At 53.4% G+C, this 16,379-nt stretch overlaps 1 protein-coding gene across 5 annotated transcripts in view; it reads right to left on the bottom strand.

The window, feature by feature from the left end:
- Positions 1 to 4,975: 4,975 nt before the first annotated feature.
- LOC105484811 (transmembrane and coiled-coil domain family 2) overlaps positions 4,976 to 16,379 on the bottom strand; it is a 45,195-nt gene continuing 33,791 nt past the window's right edge. For all 5 annotated transcript variants that reach the window (XM_011746812.2, XM_011746814.2, XM_024793778.2 and 2 more), the window contains 3 exons: positions 8,413 to 9,347; positions 7,046 to 7,181; positions 4,976 to 6,488 (listed from right to left, as the gene is read on the bottom strand). In XM_011746812.2, the coding sequence (XP_011745114.2) occupies positions 6,177 to 6,488; positions 7,046 to 7,181; positions 8,413 to 9,347 (1,383 nt within the window). In that variant the 3' untranslated portion in view covers positions 4,976 to 6,176. The remainder of the gene's footprint in view (positions 6,489 to 7,045; positions 7,182 to 8,412; positions 9,348 to 16,379) is intronic.

Below are 16,379 nucleotides of genomic sequence, written 5' to 3'. Positions count from 1 at the left end.
ATGAAGAAGAAGGAAGGGAACCCCTCCTTGGCCCCTTCCTCCTCAGCAGCCGGATTCCCATCTCTCAGGTCTTCCCACCCTTGGCCTGGCTGGGCCACACTTGGCTGAGAAGCTAAAGTGGAGGAGGCCGGTCAGAGAGACATCAGGTCTGTGTTGGTGACTTGTCTCTTGCATGAGTTCACTTAATGACCAATTTCATGGGAAATCCTCTCTTCTCCATCTCCACCCTCAGTATGGGTGACTGGGGCTGACCCAAACTAGAAAAAGGACAGAGGGACCCCAATTAAGTAATAGCCGGAGACAGCGCCAGGTAGGAGTGGATGGTCTCTTACCTAGGGTGCTATGGAGAGGACTCAGTCTTCCTACAGGAGAGCAAGGAACAGAACTCCAGACCAGCCAGAGAGACACTCAGATCTTTCTAAAGTGTTTACTTGAGACTTATCTTCAGAGAGCTGAGATTACAGTAAGTGAAACCAAAGTGGCCGGGCACACAGGCTCATGCGTGTAATCCCAGCACTTTGGGAGGCTGAGGCAGGTGGATCACCTGAGGTCAGGAGTTCGAGACCAGCCTGGACAACATGGTAAAATCCAGTCTCTACTAAAAATACAAAAATTAAGCTGGGCACAGTGGCTCGAGCCTGTAATCCCAGCACTTTGGGAGGCTGAGGTGGTCAGATCACCTGAGGTAGGGAGTTCGAGAGCAGCCTGACCGACATGGAGAAACCCCATGGAGAAACTCTACTAAAAATACCAAATTAGCCGGGTGTGGTGGCTCATGCCTGTAATCCCAGCTACTTGGGAGGCTGAGGCAGGAGAATCACTTGAACCTGGGAGGCGGAGGTTGTGGTGAGCCGAGATCATTCCATTTCACTCCAGCCTGGGCAACAAGAGCAGAACTCCGTCTCAAAAAACAAAACAAACAACAACAAAAAAACAAATTAGTTGGGTATGGTGGCACACACCTGTAGTCCCAGCTGCTCAGGAGGCTGAGGTAGAAGAGTCGCTTGAACCCAGGAGGTGGAGGTTGCAGTGAGCCGAGATTGTGCCATTGCCTTCCAGCCTGGGTGACAGAGCAAGACTTTGTCTCAAACAAAAAACAAAAAACAAAAAACAAGAATAATCAAAGTAAGGTAACAAGAGATGGATAAAAGACTACAAATAGGGTACAGTGTACACTGCTTGGGTGACGGGTGTACCAAAATCTCACAAATCACCACTAAAGAACTTACTCAAGTAACCAAACACCACCTGTTCCCCAATAACCTATGGGAATAAAAATGATAAAAACTACTTAATGCCAGATACATGCTGAGAAAATTAAACTGAAATAATTTGTTTCACTTAAAAATAAAACAAAACAAAAGAACAAAGTAAGGGCAACAAGAGAAGCTCAGGCTGAGGCTGGCAGGGAGCAGAGAATGGGCACCCAGACCTCTCAGAATCACCTCTGGTGCTTTTGTTATCAGAGCCAGCTTTGTGGATTGTTGCCTGGAGGCAGGCGCATGGCTGAGGTGACACCGCTGGGCCTGAGATACTTCATCTGGACAGTCGGCCTTGGCGTATGGGGGGACCAAGGCGGGAGTACTCTCCTGGGAGGCCCCGTGTCTGGGAGGCAGCACTGCTGTCACCACCCCGACTGCTCTTCTGGCTGCCTGGGTGACTCAGGACCTGCCAGCAGGCCCGAATGTGCTGCGACAAGTCTCAGCCTCCCCTCCTTCCCCACATGCCTCCCCGTGGCCTAGCGGGGACTAAGCTTCCCCCTTCCATCTGCATCTGGAGGTTGGCTACAAGCTGTCAGGCCCGTGGGCCACTGCTGGCTGCTTCCCCAAGCCCTGCCCAGCCCTGTCCCCGGGCAGATCAGAGCCCTCCCTGGGGCCCCAGATGACTGGCAGCATTCTAACAGGTCATTCCCCTAGGGTGAGATCCTGGGGTACCGTGGGGCAGGCACTCATACTTGACACCTACGAGCCTCACTGGTGTCCTAACAGTTGGGCAGCACGGATATGATTATCCCCATGTTTCAGTTGGAGAAACTGAGAGCCACAACCTCCACAGTCTCAACTCAAAAGCAGGCCTCTTGATTCCTGCTCTCCTTCCTAGACCCCACACCCAAGACCACGGGCTGGAGGCGGGAGGGAACCACAGACTGATACACTTGTGGAGTTGGGGTGGAGGCAGCCATCTTGGGTTGAAATAGGCCGAATCCAGTCCTCTCTCAAGCTGGGGCTTGGCCTCTTGGGACTGGACTAGCTTTGTCTACCAGACCGAGGGAGGGGAGAGGTTGCTGGGAATAAGCAGGTTCTGGGTTCCCAGGGAAGACGAACCCTGAGGACCTCTATTAGGCCTTCCAGTGTCAGAGGCTGAGGCTCACTTAGCCACCCTTGGTCTTGTATGTTCCTGTGGAGTCGGCTTTAGACTTCTCTGAACAGTTCTCCTGCACCTTAACATCTCACAGGGTCAGGAATGAGGAACAGTAATAAATCTCGGGTTAATCCATTATGTTCTAGGCCTTGTGCTTAAGTCTTGATCTGCAGAATGTCAAGTCTCCTGCACTCAAGCCTGTGAACCAGTTTCATGTCACCTCCATTCCTCCTGGAAGATGAGGATATTGGGCTGAGAACAGCTGGAACCCTGTCCAAGGTGACTAGCAGCAGTAGGGTTTGAGCCTAGGTCTGCTGGCTCCTTAATATTGGGATCCAGACTTGACTTAAGGGCCCTGGCTTTGAAGGGGAAATTGAGCCTGCCACGAAGATCCCTCCAGGTGCCCTGGCTACAGCTCCCCTCCTCTCCCACCCTGTGGCCCCAAGTCTTTCCTCCTCCCTTCCCTCCCTCCATAGCTCAGAACCATTCCAGAGTAACCTGGGCTGGCAAGGGTTAAGTCACCTCCTGCTGGCCTGTGCTGTCTGCCTGCTTTGCTGTTTGCCAGGGTTGCACCTGTTGTAGCCCTACAGTTTTGATGAGGTTGGCAGGGAGTGCCAGCTCGTACGGGCATGGTAAACATGCCACCTGCCTGCTCAGTGCTGCCAGAGCAGTAATGTGCCAATTCCAGCACGAATTCTTAGCTACTCCCTCCCTAGTGGACCCAGGCTGAGGGGGGCATACCAGCCTGGCTGAGACCTCCAGACCCTCAGGTGAGGGGCTGGGGCCTGCATGACAGATGCTCTGGAAAGGACCTGCCTGTTGGCCCTGCATTCTGAAGGAGAATGGTCCCCAACAGAGGAGGCAATCCCAGTGAAGGAGGCCAGGTTGAAGTGGGGACAATGTACTCCCTTTTTCTTTCTTTTTTTTTTTAAATTTGAGACAGAGTTTCACTCTTGTTGCCCAGGCTGGAGTGCAATGGCACAACCTTGGCTCACTGCAACCTCTGCCTCCCAGGTTCAAATGATTCTCCTGCCTCAGCCTCCCCAAGTAGCTGGGATTATAGGCATGTGCCACCATGCCCAGCTAATTTTGTATTTTTAGTAGAGATGGGGTTTCACCATGTTGGTCAGGCTGGTCTCAAACTCCTGACCTCAAGTGATCCACCCACCTCGGCCTCCCAAAGTGCTGGGATTACAGGGGTAACCCACCATGCTGGGCTGCACTCCCTTTTTTCCAAAGGGCGAGAAGGCTCAAACACAAACAAGGAAGCATCAGTGACCATCAGCGTTCCGGATGGGCAGGGCTTTATTAGACACGTTGTCATGATAAGGCAAACACAGGCTGGTGTTCTGTCCTTTTTGCAGATGACCCTATGTAGCTGGGGCTGGTCTTCCCCCACCTCCTCTGTTCGCTGTCAGTCTCAGGATCAGCTGAGCATGCCCGCCACCCTCCCTCCCTTTTTCCTCCTCCCTTTCAGTGTGGGCTGTGGTTGGCGGTGACATTTAATTCAGGGAAGGCACCTGACCTTGGGGAGGAATGTGGGAAATGTCTGCAGACTGGGGCAGTCACCCCCCACCTGGAGCCCAGGAATGTGGGCTCTAGGCCACCTGCAGCCCTCAAGGGAGGTGAGTGCAGGGTCCAGGAATGACACTGTTGGAAGACACTGGCAAGGTCACCTAGTGAAACTCCTACATTGTACAGAGGGTGAGGATGAGCCACCAATGCCCACCCCCGTGGCACCAGCACAGCCTTCTCTCCAATCTGGTGATGGCACTGTCCCTGACTCTTGGTGTCTCCTCAAGCCGGAGGCCACAAGTACAGCGCAACTTTTGATTTGTCAGACCCACAGAACTGCAGAAAGTCCAAGCCCTTCGAAGTGAGCTGCCGCACATCCTCTATCACTGATGTGGAGACTGAGGTGCAGACAGATGTGAGTTGGCTGCCTTCTACTCACTATGGGCCAGGACCCAGGTCTCTGGCATGGGTGCATTTCCCACCATCCCCCCTGTTCCCGATGCTGGAAGTCAGCATCTCCGCTTCATCCCAGCAGGGAGATTCAGGTGGCCTCTCCAAAACTCCCACAGGATTACTGCTGGCAGTGCAGTGCCTTCTGGGGTGCCCATCTGTGTGAACTGCCGGGAGTGAGCGCTGCAGCCACAGAGGGCCTGGTCACTACACTCAAGCCCACGCTCCAGCACCTGGAGAGCAGGTGCTCTGTGCTCTGGCTGACTGCTGAGAAAACCAAGCTAACTCCAGCAGCTGCCTTCTTTGGGGCTGCACCGGGAGAAAGGGTTAGAGTAAGGACTCTGCTGCCCTCTCGTGGCCCCACTTGGGCATTGCTGCTTGTCATTCAGGCTGCTGGCAGCTCAACTGCTCTGAGCTATGGAAATCTCTCTCCTAATTGCCCTCCCATGGACTCCAAAAGGCCTGGATGGGGTGTATATCATTCCTCCTATCACACCACTTAGGCCATGCCTTGTTCCTTGTTGGATCCTGGAGGAAGAGGGCCTCAGGTCAACAGATGACGCCCAGCCTGTTACCCAGAATGCTTGGGTGTGGGGAGACACCTGGTGGTTCCCACAGACACAACCTAATCAACCAACACCAGACAGGATGGTTTGAAAATTTAGAGGATATTTATTTCTCAGGAAGGTGCACAACAGCTGGCAGGCACTGCCTTCCCTGCTCTAGGGGATTCCTCTCTCCTTTTCCAAGAAATCCCCTCTCTTCTTGGAAGTGCCCATGGGAGGCTGGGATGTGAAAAGAAACCATACACAACACTCCAGAGCCTTAAAAAAATAAAGCAACGACCTCCTCCACATGAATACACACTTACAAAATAAATAGACAGATAAAGGAGAGGCCACGCGCCTCCCATCCCGGCTGTAGGGCTGCTTGGGGAGAGAAGGGCTGGGTGGCTCGGTCCCACTTCTCCCAGCCAGGATGATCCAGAGGCTAAATGGAATGGAAGGGCCCTGGCCTCAGAGAGAGGACGGGGTAGGACCTCTCCCGGTGCTCAGCAGGGAAGACGCTGGGAGCATGGGTAGGGAACAAAAGAACAAATAAATAAATAAATAGAACCCAACAGCACTCCCAGAGGCCTAAGGGCTTAGGGTGAGGCTCAGGGGGGCCCTGGGGCCTGTTTCCCTGAAAATAGCAGATCCAGTACAGGCAGAAAGGACAGCAAGGAAAACACAAGCCACACCCACCTGGCCTGCAGAGCCCAGCCCCAGAAGGAGGCCATAAATCAGCTCTACAGGGAGGAGGGGTGGGGTGGGGGATGCTGAGCTCCACACTAGCTGCTCTGAGCCTGCTCTCTGGCCCTAGAGGTGCCCGAAGGCTAGGGACCCTCCCATCCCTGTGTTCTCTGAGGCCAGCAGAGCCTCCTCCCTCACTCTCCAGCCTTCATCCTCACCATCTCCACCAGAGGAAACCGTAGCTATCTCTGAGGTGGGCTCTTTCCTAGGAAAGTTGAGGCAGAGCCCTCTCCTCTTATTCTTAATGGCCTTCCTGACCCGGGGCATCCTGAGGATCAGCTGGGAGAAGTCAAAACAATCCAATCCCGTGTCCACCTCTGCTCCACTTGGCCACAGGTGCCCCCACTACATCCAGCCAGGGCTGCATTCTAAGCTCCCTTCAGGCCAACAGGGAGAAGGTGTCAGACAGAAGCAAGTACAGAGAAGGGGGCAGGAGCTGCTGGAATGGACAGTTTGGGCAGGAGGCCAAACTGGACACATGAAGAAGTCCAAGGGTCCCTCCTGGAGCAGAGTGGCCAGCTGGGGGCCGGAGAGCACAGGGTCGGCATGGCTGGCCACTCAGCTGGGCAGCAACACGTGCTCCAGGAGGTAGGTGAGGGAGTCCCAGTGCTTCCAGAGGAGGAACAGGACAAGGACCAGGAGGGCAGTGCTGGTGATGCGCAGGCGTGTCTTCATGAGGGGCGTGATGAAGTTGGCGACGGTGGACACGAACACCAGCAGCACGGCCATGAGCGCCAGGATCACGTTGATGAACTTGCCCAGCAGCGCCCGCGCGTTGGCGTTCTCCACGCCCTCCAGCTGCACCACCTGCTGCTGTTGCTGTTGCAGCTCCAGCTTGGTGACCCGGGTCAGGCAGGACTCCACGGCCTCCTGTGGGGGCAGAGGGGCTGGCATGTGGGCGCTCAGGTTGGGCAGGACCCCTAGCCTGAAAACCTACCTACCCCACTGGGAAGGTGCCTATAACGAAGCCTCCTCTCCAAAGGCCAGGAGGAGTGGAGGTTGACTAGCTGTAACTCGGGTCAGAGCCCTTTAAGGATGACTCTCTGGGGAGGATGCTAGGAAATGAGAGTCTTGATTACTAGGGATGGAGAGGAGCTGGCCCAATCCCAGCTAGCTCCCTCTTCAGGCAGGCTGGAGGCTGGGAACTCCAATTACTCATTTGCAAGGCTGCCATCAAAGAGGTAGGGGCCTGGCGGCCCTTGCCCTGTGGGCTTGCCTCTGCACAGTGCATGCTCTCAGCTTCAGGCCTGTCTTGCTCATCTACACTCGGCCCCCGCTATGCTGCCCTCTTCGTCCACGTGCCTATCTGCCCCGGCCAAAAGGCCAGCCTGTGTCTATCATGCCCCACGAGACAAGAATCCTAAACCTCTGGCTGCTGCCAGCTCTCCCAGCACATGTGGGGCCTCCCACGGTTGCCCTGGCCATACCTGGATGTCCCGCGCCCTCTCATAGGACTGGTAGGCCACCTTCTCCTCCATACTGGCCAACTCCTGCTTCAGGTTCGTCATCTCATTCTGGTGAAGCTCAGTCAGGTCGTTGAGCTGCTCCTCCAGCCGCTCATACCTGGCGGAGGGAGAGAGAGTGACACCAGTCCTGGCTCCCCGAGCCTCCCTTCTCTCCCATGGTTGATTCATTGATTCTCTCAATAAACAATGACTCAGCCCACCCCACGTGTCCAGCTCTGCTCTGTTCTAATTTTAACAGCAACAACAATGAAGCTACTCTTTACACAGCACTTAGGTGCAGGCACTGTGCTAAGCGTCTTACCTACATGACCTCATAGGATCCTCCCCGCAATCCCGTGAGATAGGTGCCAGTGTCATCTCCATTTTACAGAGGAGAAGACTGAGGCGTGGAGGCTGAGGAGCTGCCTAGGATCACACAGCTCATGAAGGGAGGAGTTAAGGATTGGCTGACTTCAACCTGGGCTCTTAAGCCCTGGGCTCAGATGCTCTCTGGGTACCAGGGACACATGGGTGTGGAGGACACAATCCCCACTCTGAAGGCACAAAATAGTGTAAGATGAATATTATGTGAGGAGTGGATAGTTTTTAGGTGGGGCTCCCCTTCAATCTTCCAAACCTTCTTCATATATACGGAGAAGAAAAAGAGAAAGTGCTAGCTAAGGAGAAGATCCCTCCGTGAGCCCAGGGAGCGAGCGGCAAGTACTGCAGAGGCACACAGCAAAGGGAGGCAAAGGGCAGCACAGGGCCGAAGGGAGACCCAGAAGGAGAGGCCGAGAGACGCCAGCTCCATTGCAGGCTGGCCCCAGGAGCTCCGACTGGAGGTTCAAGTTTCCCAAGTTACACAGTCACATGCTTCAACTTTACAGGTCTGGACTCATTATATCTTTACGACCCTATGAAGAAGGGATTAATGTCATCCCTGACTTGAGGTCAGGAGATCGAGACCAGCCTGACCAACATGGTGAAACCCTGTCTCTACTAAAAATACAAAAAAATTAGCTGGGTGTGGTGGTGCGGGCCTGTAATCCCAGCTACTCAGGAGGCTGAGGCAGGAGAATTGCTTGAACCCAGGAGGCGGAGGTTACAGTGAGCTGAGATCGTGCCATTGCACTCCAGCCTGGGCAACAGACAGACTCTGTCTCCAAAAAAAAAAAAAAAGAAGAAGAAAAAGAAGTCTCCTTAGGGCCTCATGCTGGCCCCTTCCAGCCGCCAGGAAACTGCAGATGCTCCTCTGACTGCCTCCACACCCTGGGTCTGAAACCCAGTGCTCCTTGCCTCATCCCAGGTCCGGCTGGACTGCAGGAGGGGCTGGCTGGGCAGGCACCTACCTGTAGCGCTCCTCCTGCAGGCACTGGGTCATGTAGGTGTAGTCCCTCTGCAGCTGAGTCTTCAGGTCTTCCATGGAGTCCTCCAGGTGAGACTGTCCCTCCTTGATCTCACGTAGCTCTTCCAGCAGAGCATCCAGGTTTCCAGCAGCACCATACAGTGCACTGGACTTAGGGCTCCCCAGTGCTCCGCTGGGCCCAGCCCCCGAGTTGCTGCCTGCCCCGGCTGAGCTGGCGCTGGCACTGGAGCACTCGTCATCGCTGCCATACTTGGGGCTGGAGACGAGTGTGGCACTGCCGCTCAGTGCCCGGGCTGCCTCCTCGGGAGGCCCATCTTCCAGGGGGTCCTTCAGGTGAGCGATGTTGTCAGCACTGCCAAACTTGTTGCGGATGAGGCTGGCAAACTCCCGGGGCTTGGACACCACGGCGGTGTGGGTGGCCTGTGAGAGACCGGAGAGGCTGCCCTTGACGCCCTCCACCACGCCACCCCCAAAGCCACTGATGCCTGCGCGCACGTTGGCGCCCACGTCCTTCAGCCCCTGCTGCATGTCCCGCAGCACGTCCTTGGGCTGCCGCGAGGGCCCGTTCTGCTCAATCTCCTTCAGGCGCCGGCGGTAGTGCTCCAGCTTCTTGTGCAGCTGGGCGATGGTCTGGGCTGACTTCTGGTTCTTCTTCTCGAACACCTGCTTGATGCGCGACACCTGCTGCTTGTCTGCGTTGTTGGCCAGTTTCAGGTACTCTGCCACGTTGTCGTCGCGAGCCTCCTGCTCGATCTTGATCTGCTCGGTGATCTTCAGGATCTTCTGGTGCAGGTGGTCAATGGCGGCCTTGGTCCGCTGGGGGTCCGGTGCCCCGTCGGGCACATCCAGGCTGATGGGGCCGTCAGTGTCACCATGGCCGGCGGGGAGGCTCAGGGCCACCAAGTCTCCCTTGTCGACCTGCGGAAAGAGGCAGGCAGAGGAAGCATGGGTAAACCCTGAGACCATAGGAGTGCCCCTGGATGCCTCTGGACTTGGTTTTTCTACCTGGAAAATGGATGCAGGAGTCCAAAAGAAGACAACCACCACAAGAACAGTATTCCCTGACAGCCACTTACACAGGGCTCTCCCATCTGCGCTCTACCCAGTCACCACAGCATCCCTAAAATGCAGTCTAGGCAGAGCTGCTCCTCTTTTGGTCCAGGAAGGTCAAGCAAGTTGTTCAGGGACACACGGCCAGGAAAGGACAGAACTTCCAGCCCAGAACTCTTTTGTTTGTTTGTTCATCTATTTATTTGAGACAGAGTCTCGCTCTGTTGCCCCGGCTGGACTGCAGTAGCATGATCTCAGCTCACTGCACCATCCACCTCCCTGGTTCAAGGGATTCTCCCGCCTCAGCCTCCTGAGAAGCTGGTATTACAGGCGCCCACCACCATGCCTGGCTAATTTTTGTATTTTTAGTAGAGATGGGGTTTCACCGTGTTGGCCAGGCTGGTCTCGAACTCCTGACCTCAAGTGATCTGCCTGCCTTGGCCTCCCAAAGTTCTGGGATTACAGGTGTGAACCACTGCGCCTAGCCCCAGCCCAGAACTCTTAAAGCTCCAGTACATGGACAGGGCAGGTCTGAGGCCTCATTGGAGTCATGGGGTTAGATTTCTGAGAAATGAGACAATTTTTCTCTCTGGACTCAACCGCCTCATAAGGCCTCTCCCAGGCCTCTCCCTCAGGGCTGACCAAAGCCTACACTTGGTGTCCTGCCTGCCTGCCCTCACCACCCCATCTTCACTAACACAGCTCGGTGGGCCACCCTGCCTCTGCTGACACCTCTCCCGGGCCCTCCATTACCTTATGGCTCTCCAGAGTCATTGGTAACCTTTTCCGCTTCATAATGGTAGGAGCCCCCAGTCCTTCCTAGTCCCCGAGAATTGGGAGAGGAGCATGCCCCACCCCCACCCTGCTGGCCGGGTCCCGAGGACTAAAGCCCCAGAAGGAACTCACAGGCCAAGGGAAGCAGGGACCAGTTTGGGGGCCTGAGGCTACCAGCCACCCAGCTTTGCAGAGGGTGAATGCGTAGGAAGGAAATGACAGCCCCCTTTACTCCCCACCAGGCGGGCAGGCTTCCTGAGTGCATCAGGGTGGCACCAAAGTTGGAGAGACAAGGAAAGGAGAAGACAGACTAAGAAAGGATGAGGGGGAGGGAGAGAAAGGAAGGAAAAGGTCGCAGGAGATAGGAAAGATGGGAAATGTAAGGTGGGCTGAAAGCGGGGAGGCCTGAGCCCCGCTCCCCTGGCTCCTGGTTCCCCTCAGCCTGTTGGAGGATCTTTCTGTCCACAGCTGAGTCCCCAGTGTCTTATCGCCATGCAACAACGGAAGCAGCAGGAAATGGCTCAACCCCATGTATTTTTACACATAGCACACCCCAAGCAAGGCTGGGTCAGATCATTCGCCCTTAGTATGTATGGGAGGGGGCAGGGGTGTGGTCAGATATATGTGGGGGAAGGGGTTAAACACAAAGAAAGTGGCCCAGTCTAACATGCACCGGAACTGGAAACAGTCCCTGCCAACAACAGGCATAAGTCACTTGGCTTGATTCTGCCAAGGTGCAAAGTTATTGGGAAACATGATTGAAAACAATAGCCCTGCCAAACTCAGGAGCCGGGGGAGGGCGGCTCCTCTGTGGGCTTCCCCCGGGGATGCTGGGGACAACCACAACCCCGTCCCTAATCTCTCCTGAAGTCAGGACTTCCCTCTTATGTTTGCTTTGGGTCTCCCCTCATTCCCTCTTGCCCTCCCAGCAGGTGCTCATACCTTCAGGACTCTGCTTCTCAGAATTTCTGACCTTTCATACCCACAGTCTCCCTTAAGTGATCTGCTCCAAGGTCAAACTGTCACTGTAGCCTGACTTAAAACCCTACCCTGCAATGAGGCTGCTTCCTCCTGCCTTGTTCCCTGCAGTGACAGCAAAAAGCCCATCTCTCCATTTTCCTGACCTTCAGTGTCCGCGCTGACAAAAGGGGGGTAATCATAGCTACTCTCAGGCCTTTTGTGAGGGCTATACAAGATGATGTCTGGCAAGCACTTGGCATAGTGCGAAGCATACAGAAGGTACTCATTAAATGCTGAGTCTGATTCTGGGCAGCATAATCCTTTTTTCCCCTGGGAGAAAAAATGCCTGCAATCAAGCTGGCCTAAATTTATTTCAGAGATTATACCAACAAATTTACTCCGTATTGCTAGAACTACACAAAATTAAGGGGTTTTTTGGTTTGTTTTTTGTCTTTTTTTGGGAGACAGGGTCTCACTCTGTCGCCCAGGCTGGAATGCAGTGGCACCATCTCAGCTCACTGCAACCTCTGCCTCCTGGGTTCAAGTGATTCTCCTGCCTCAGCCTCCCAAGTAGCTGGGATTACAAGCATGAGCCACCACGCCCAGCTATTTTTTATAGAAATGGGGTTTCGCCATGTTGGCCAGGCTGCTCTTGAACTCCTTATCTCAGGAGATCCGCCCGCCTCGGCCTCCCAAAGTGCTGGGATTACAGGCCTGAGTCACCGCGCCCGGCCCCAAATTAAGTCTTATAGGCAACACACGGCCTTTGATATTACAGAATCTGGCTCTCTTATAAAGCTGCTGCCCTTTCCACAGATGCCCAGCTCTCTATCACTCTCTTCCTGGGAGAAAGAATATCTAGAAAATGGGTTCTGAGTCTGGCTGCATCACTGCCATTTGCTCATCTTTGTAACAGGGAGAGAGTCTGTCCCACCTACTTAGAGGGAGAGTGGGAGGAGCTAATAAGCAATGGATGTGAAATGCTGTGAAAAGCAAAAGTGCTTTAGGACTATATGGGAGTGTAAAATAGCAAAGTCTCTACCTGCTGTGGCTCCTTCCTGGCAGCTTGGCCCCCTCCTCCCTTGATTTGGCATCTTTCTGGCTTACAAATGGAAAAGCAGAGTTCAAGCTGGCTGTGAAATCCCCATTAATGAGAGGAGAAGAGACACTCCTGGGAAAAACAGCTGGGGCCTGATGGTGGGTGCAGAGGCCTGGGCTGAAGCCCTGGCTCCCTCGCCCACCCCTCTTCTCTACCCTAGGACCCAGACTTGAGTCTAACAGTCCTGCAGCAGGACACCAGCTCCTTCCGTCCCTCCATGGAGGCCTGGACACCTCCTTGGTGACACGAAGGTCTGCAATGCCTGGATTGAGCGGGTCAGTCTCCAGTCACAGAACATATCCCCATTTTATTCTTTTCCCTGTGGAGGACTCAGCTCCACTGGCTTCCAGAAAGGTGCATATTTTCCCGGTGGCCTCTGGGCTCTTCTCTTTTTCTCAAATTCTAAATGTTTTGGAAAAGGATAAGGATAACAATTATAGTTGGCCTTCTATATCTGAGAATTCCACATCCATGGATTCAACCAACCATGGATTAAAATAATAATACAAATTTTAAAATACAGGGGCCAGGCGCAGTGGTTCACACCTGCCAGCACTTTGGAAGGCCAAGGCGGGCAGATCACCTGAGGTTAGGAGTTCGAGACCAGCCTGGCCAACATGGTAAAACCCTGTCTCTACTAACAATACAAAAATTAGCTGGGTGTGGGATGTGGTGGCGGGCACCTGTAGTCCCAGCTACTTGGGAGGCTGAGGCGGGAGAATGGCGTGAACCCAGGAGGCGGAGCTTGCAGTGAACCGAGATCGTGCCACTGCACTCCAGCCCGGGCGACAGAGTGAGACTCCATCTCAAAGAAAAAAAAAAATTAGCTGGGTGTGGTGGTGTGTTCCGGTTGTTCCAGCTACTCGGGAGGCTGAGGCATAAGAAGCACTTGAACCTGGGAGGTGGAAGTTGCAGTGAGCCAAGATTGCACCACTGCACTCCAGCCTGGGTGACAGAGACTCTGTCTCAAAAACAAAAAAAAACAAAAAACAAAAAAACAGTATAACAACTATTTTCTATTTTCATAGTATTTACATTGTACTAGGTATTGTAAGTAATCTAGAGATGACTTAAAGGAAGGATGTGTGTAGGTTCTATGCAAATACTACACCATTTACTGTATGAGACTTAAGCAATCTGGAGTTTTGGTATCTGCAGGGGGTCTTGGAACCAATCTCCTTCAGACACTAACATTTCTTGACATACGTCACACTTGTCTCTAAGTGTTTACACCTATTAATTCATTTAATCCCAGTATTAACTTCACAAGATGGGTAGCACTATTATTTCCATTTTACAGGAGAGAAAACCAAGGCCTACAGATATAACTTGCCCAGGACTACACAACTAGTAAGTAAAGAACCTAGAATATAAATCCTGTCTGGCTCCAAAACTCAGGGCCTAACCTCACCTTGGAGGGCTGGGTAGCTCTGACAGACCACAGCTTAAGATACCTTTGGCTAGGACAGCTGGCCCTCTGCCACCTTTTCAGGAAGCAAGAGAGTCTAATCAGTGGTTGTCAACCACAGCCCAGCCTCACTCCACAGCAATGAAATTGGAATTTCATACAGCTAAGACTGCAGGCTTTTTTTGTTTTTTGGTGAGACAGAATCACTCTGTTGTCCAGGCTGGAGTGCTGGAGTGCAGTAAGGCAATCACAGTTCACTGCAGCCTTGACCTCCCTAGGTTCAAGTGCTCCTCCCACCTCAGCCTCCCCAGCAGCAAGGACTACAGGTACACGCCACCACACCTGGCTAATTTGTGTTATTTTTTTTGTAGAGACAGGGTTTTGCCATGTTGTCCAGGCTGGTCTCAAACTTCTGGGCTTAAGCGATCCTCTTGCCTTGGCCTCCTAAATTGCTGGGATTACATACAGGCCTGAGCCATGCTGCACTTGGCCAGACTGTTGGCTTTTACACCCCGAGAGAGCAAGGAAAAACAAAGGAGTTCTCCCCAGCCCCATCCTGCCTTCTCCACATCTGAGGGCGTGCAAATCCTTAGAAATGTCCAAATATTGGCCACAGCATTTAAAATCACCTCTGAAGACTTATCACGGTGACATCTCCAGCCTTCCTCACTGGAGGTAACCCTTAATCTTACTGGTCTCCATGCAGACTTCCCTTGCCCACCCAGCCCCCTCTCGTGCTTAGGGGTATGTGCGTGTACCTGCATGCATGTGTGCAAACCTGAGAACAAGAGAAGAGGTTTGTGTGTGTTGTGGAAGGTGGTAGGAGGTGCTTGAGGGAACACTCTGTGGGAGATACCAAGATCCTGTTTGTGGTTTTTGCTTTTAAGGCTGGAACACCTTGGCAACCACATCCATCTGAATTAACTCCCTTCGATAACTCCCCCTGCCAACCGGAGACTTTTACTATGGACTCACCACGAGATCCTAATTGAGACTGAGCTCATCCCTGCTTGTAGCCTGGAGCTCAACCTCAGGAAAGCACCTAACAGCTTCTCCCCAACACCAGCCTCCTCCTTAGATCCTGCAGTCCCCACCCCACCCATCAGGGATGCAAAGAAGGACACAGGGAGGTAGGCAGTCTGCCTGGAGCCCCAGACTGCACTGAGACACTCCTCAAATCAAGGAAGGGGTAGCCTCCCTCTGGGGCAAACCTCACATTTATCTCACTCGGATCTGCCCTCTTCACACACAGGCTGACCAAACCCAGGAAAGGTTATTTCAGTTTAGAGAACAAGGGAAACATCCTGCATGCTAACAGGAAACAGCAGACATCCCCCCATCCTTCCCCTCCAGGATCTTTAGTCTCTACCCCTATCCCTGGAGGGAACCCAAGACCTCCAGATCCCGGAGAGGCTGTGCTGTCTAGTTACAACTCTGAGAAGCAGAGTTGGAGCTGGCTGGGAAATCCCCATGAAGGAGAGAAGAGACACTCCTGGGCCTGGTGTGTGGAGTGGCCTTGAGCTGAGATCCTGATCCTCTTGCCAGCCCCTCTTCTCTACCCCTGGGTCAAGATTCCAGCCTGGGAGTCCTGCAGCAGGACACCAGCTTTTTCCTACCCTTCACAGAGGTTTACAATGCCTGGGATCTGCTGTTGAGTCTCCAATCACAAAACATCACTTTGCTCTCCTTCCCCATGGAGGGAGCTGGCGTGTCTGAGGAAGGCGGGGAGCTCTCCATGCCCTGCCTTCCGCGGCACACATACCCAGGGTGACAGCTCCCTTTCAGGACTTGATGGAGAGAGGGCAACCAAGGTAAACAGAGCCAAGAAACTGGCAGACAGGGAGAGGTACAAAGAGGGATTATGCTTTAACAAAGGAAAGAAAATTAGTGAACAAGAAAAAGATGAGAAAGCTGTTCAGAGTGCTGGAACAGGTCAGAGGGTGAGAAAAGGAAAAAGATTTGCCAAAAAGACCAGCGATGAGACAGGATACAGGGCCTGCGGAATGTAAAGGAAAGGGCTTTAAAGTTGGAGTTGGGCACTGATTTAGATCCTGGCTCTGTCACTTACCAGCTGAGAGCTATCACGATGAGGAGAGGAAACACTGAGTAAAGGGCATAAAGCAGGTGCTTAGAAACAAATACGAACAAATTAAGAGACACTTCACACCCTTAGAATGACTATAATAATTTTTTTCTTTTTTTTTGAGACAGGTTCTCACTCTGTGGCCTGGGCTGGAGTGCAATGGCATGATCATGGCTCACTGTAGCCTGGACGTCCCAGGCTTAAGCAATCTTCCCACCTCAGCCTCCTAAGTACCTGGGACCACAGGCATGAGTCACCGAGCCCAGACCCTAGTAATTTTTAAAAAGGAAGTAAGTGGGCTGCACACAGCGGCTCACACCTGTGGTCCCAGCACTTTTGGAGGCCAAAATGGGAAAATTGCTTGAGCCCAGGAGTTTAAGACCAGCCTGGGCAACACAGCAAGACCTGTCTACAAAAAATAAAAAGACAGCCAGGTGTGGTGGTGTGTGCCTATAGTCCCAGCTACTCAGGAAGCTGAGGCAGGAGGATGCCTTGAGTCCAGGAGTTCGAGGCTGCAGTGGGTTATGAACACACACACCACCGCACTCCAGCCTGGGCAACAGAGTGAGACCCTGC

Source organism: Macaca nemestrina, chromosome 1, assembly GCF_043159975.1.
Source record: "Macaca nemestrina isolate mMacNem1 chromosome 1, mMacNem.hap1, whole genome shotgun sequence".
In the NCBI taxonomy this organism is placed as follows: Eukaryota; Metazoa; Chordata; class Mammalia; order Primates; family Cercopithecidae; genus Macaca; species Macaca nemestrina.
Note: the sequence above shows the minus strand (reverse complement) of the source record. Positions and strands in the feature narration are given on the sequence as shown.